The sequence below is a fragment of the Sphaeroforma arctica genome (assembly GCF_001186125.1).
Source record: "Sphaeroforma arctica JP610 unplaced genomic scaffold supercont1.133, whole genome shotgun sequence".
NCBI classification, from domain to species: domain Eukaryota; class Ichthyosporea; order Ichthyophonida; genus Sphaeroforma; species Sphaeroforma arctica.
In genome coordinates, this window is record NW_014040425.1 from 99740 (window position 1) to 102287 (window position 2548).

At 40.0% G+C, this 2548-nt stretch overlaps 1 protein-coding gene across 1 annotated transcript; it reads right to left on the reverse strand.

Annotated features, from left to right (window-relative positions):
* Nucleotides 1-991: 991 nt before the first annotated feature.
* On the reverse strand, nt 992-1944 carry SARC_02847 (hypothetical protein; the record flags this gene model as incomplete). Its single annotated transcript, XM_014303383.1, has 3 exons — nt 992-1224; nt 1500-1623; nt 1864-1944. 3 exons carry the CDS (start codon nt 1942-1944, stop codon nt 992-994), a joined length of 438 nt encoding a protein of 145 aa, XP_014158858.1.
* Between the last annotated feature and the right edge of the window lie 604 nt (nt 1945-2548).

The window sequence follows — 2548 nt, forward strand, 5'->3', positions numbered from 1 at the left end:
TATATGTTTATACATATATATATACACACATATATATATATATATATATATATTCATGTGTTTGACGAAAAATAGTAAGTTTTCTACCGCCTTTTTACACACAAGCATACATAAATATCCAAGCGATAAATACAAATTTTAAAGAAGAGTATTATTTTACGGTTTTGTAAATCTGTTCACTACCATATTATGCCGCTCATTGAGAATGTTTTCAGTTATTTTAAATCGGGGGGGGGGGGGTTTATACGTTAACTGGCGCTCATTTGAAGGTACCAATTCAAGAATTTTTAATTTCGTGTACAGTATTTAGAGCATTAGCTGCATATCTTATGTATGTTGCCGCATCTCGTCTATTTCAGGCTGGTTTTCATGTGCGGGGTACGGAGACATACACCGAGTTCAAGGAGGTGGACCTATCCGAGAAGGAATGGTACGATTACGATGAGAAGGCTGGCGAGTCTGTTCAGATTACCAACGTCGAAAGCAGATTCGCAAAGTCGAAAGACGTTGCCAAGTATGACAAGGCAATGAAAGCAATCGGCAAGTAAGCATCCGGCCGGGAGTTGTAACCGCACCTATTGTACTGCTAGCGTATGTAGTCTAACTTTGGAATTTAGCAATATTATAAATTGGAGTTTTGAGGAATTCAAACATATCCAAATGCTATTTATTATAAGCTTGTACGTACTACGTGCGTGTACACGACCAGTGTTCGATTGACAAGCTGCTGTATCGGTCATCTCAACATCGCGCGCATCCGGTAGTGTAGGAACTATCACATTGAACTCGTGAATGTGAGCGATACATCCGCCACCTTTGGTCATAGTTCTATAACAGAATGATTGTTTCCATAATGGAAACCAGTTCAGAAGGCATCGGTCCCTAGCTTTTGGAACACTGCACATAAGACGATTGTGATTGTGCCGTGTGAACACCTACTGATTGTAATCGAATCTTTGATTTTTTTGATTTTTAATATACATAGCGCGCACTATGATCCAGAGGGATTGGCTCCTCCCGATTCGTTCACAATTTTGCGATAGTAGTCGAGACCTCCACCCCACCTCCCTTTATTCTTCGGAAGTGTTATCTCAAAGGGAAATGGGAATAGGCTGGAGTTAGGCACCCTCGGGATGTGATTATATTTAGAATTGCAAGCGTGGATTATCCGTTCCGTATTCTTTAGAATCTGCTCTTCCACTTGCCGTTTCATATCACGACGTTCTGTGCAACAAATCCATGTGAGCTGACATGAGTGGTCGCATAAAACATAATCCAAACTACAATCAATCTCTTACAATGCTGAATTCCCTTACGCGCAATATGTTCCGATCGTAGATCAGTGTCTGAGAAAGTTAGAGCTGCAGAGCCACAGCATACACATACCATATACTTATTCACAAATGAGAAAGCGCACGTCTCGTCGGTCCATGTGTGAATATGTACCACCGCAAAAAGCGTCGATGACCAACTGCTATCGTAGAAGTGCATCAACACACCTGTATCGGTTCTGGGCATGAGGAGCTGGGTACGTATAGTCCACTCCTCCCAAACCACGCTCTCCTGCCGAGTAATCATCAACATATTGGTCTTTTCCCGGATTTCGGAGAACGTTATGCGTATCTGCGGAAAATAACACATCAATCGACTGTGAAGGCTTGAATCCAGTTGCAATATCATCGCGGCTCAAGCCTTGACTCAAGCCTAAACTGCAAAACAAAGCGCCCTCCGCTACTGAGTTGTTCACAGTGGATACTGTAACATACAACACATACACAATAGGCGACTACCAATAGGTGACTCAATTGGGACACCCAAAACCCAAACTACGAAACACTCAGCGATATTGCCGGTGATTCAAACCTGTGCTCGCTTCTCCTCCATATTAGCCATGTGATCCAGGGCGTCGCAGAAATCTTGCACTCGGTCTTCGACAGACTCCATCACGTCTCGATTATCACAGCACACCTAGAGTGTACATAAACAAAAGTTTACAACAGAAGATCCCGAGTAACAACATTCATAATATTTTACAGAACGACTTGCAAATACTCCAAGCAACCAATGAGAAAATAAATTCAACCTCATACATTGTGTTGATGCTACATGTACTCTAGCGTCGCTGTGAAGCTATACCAAAGTGTATTAAAGATATATTGCATTCAAGTACATCACTATAAACAGAAATATACTGGCACGTGGGCGGGCCACTCCGACTTACAAAGCTAACATCGATCGATTTGCAATATACTATTCTTGGAGTCACTTCACCGAACGCTCGATGGAAAAGAATAGAGTGTAGGAGCGCAGACAACCCATCGCTGAGTTGTGCAGGTGACACGAACTGTCCAGGAAGGAATGTGATTGAAAAGAAAAAAAAATTTAGCGACCACATAGTATACAATCGAGTTGTATCGGTCAAAGTATATAGTATATATATATATATATATATATATATATATATATATATATATATATATATATATATATATATATATATATATATATATATATATATATATATATATATATATATATATATATATAT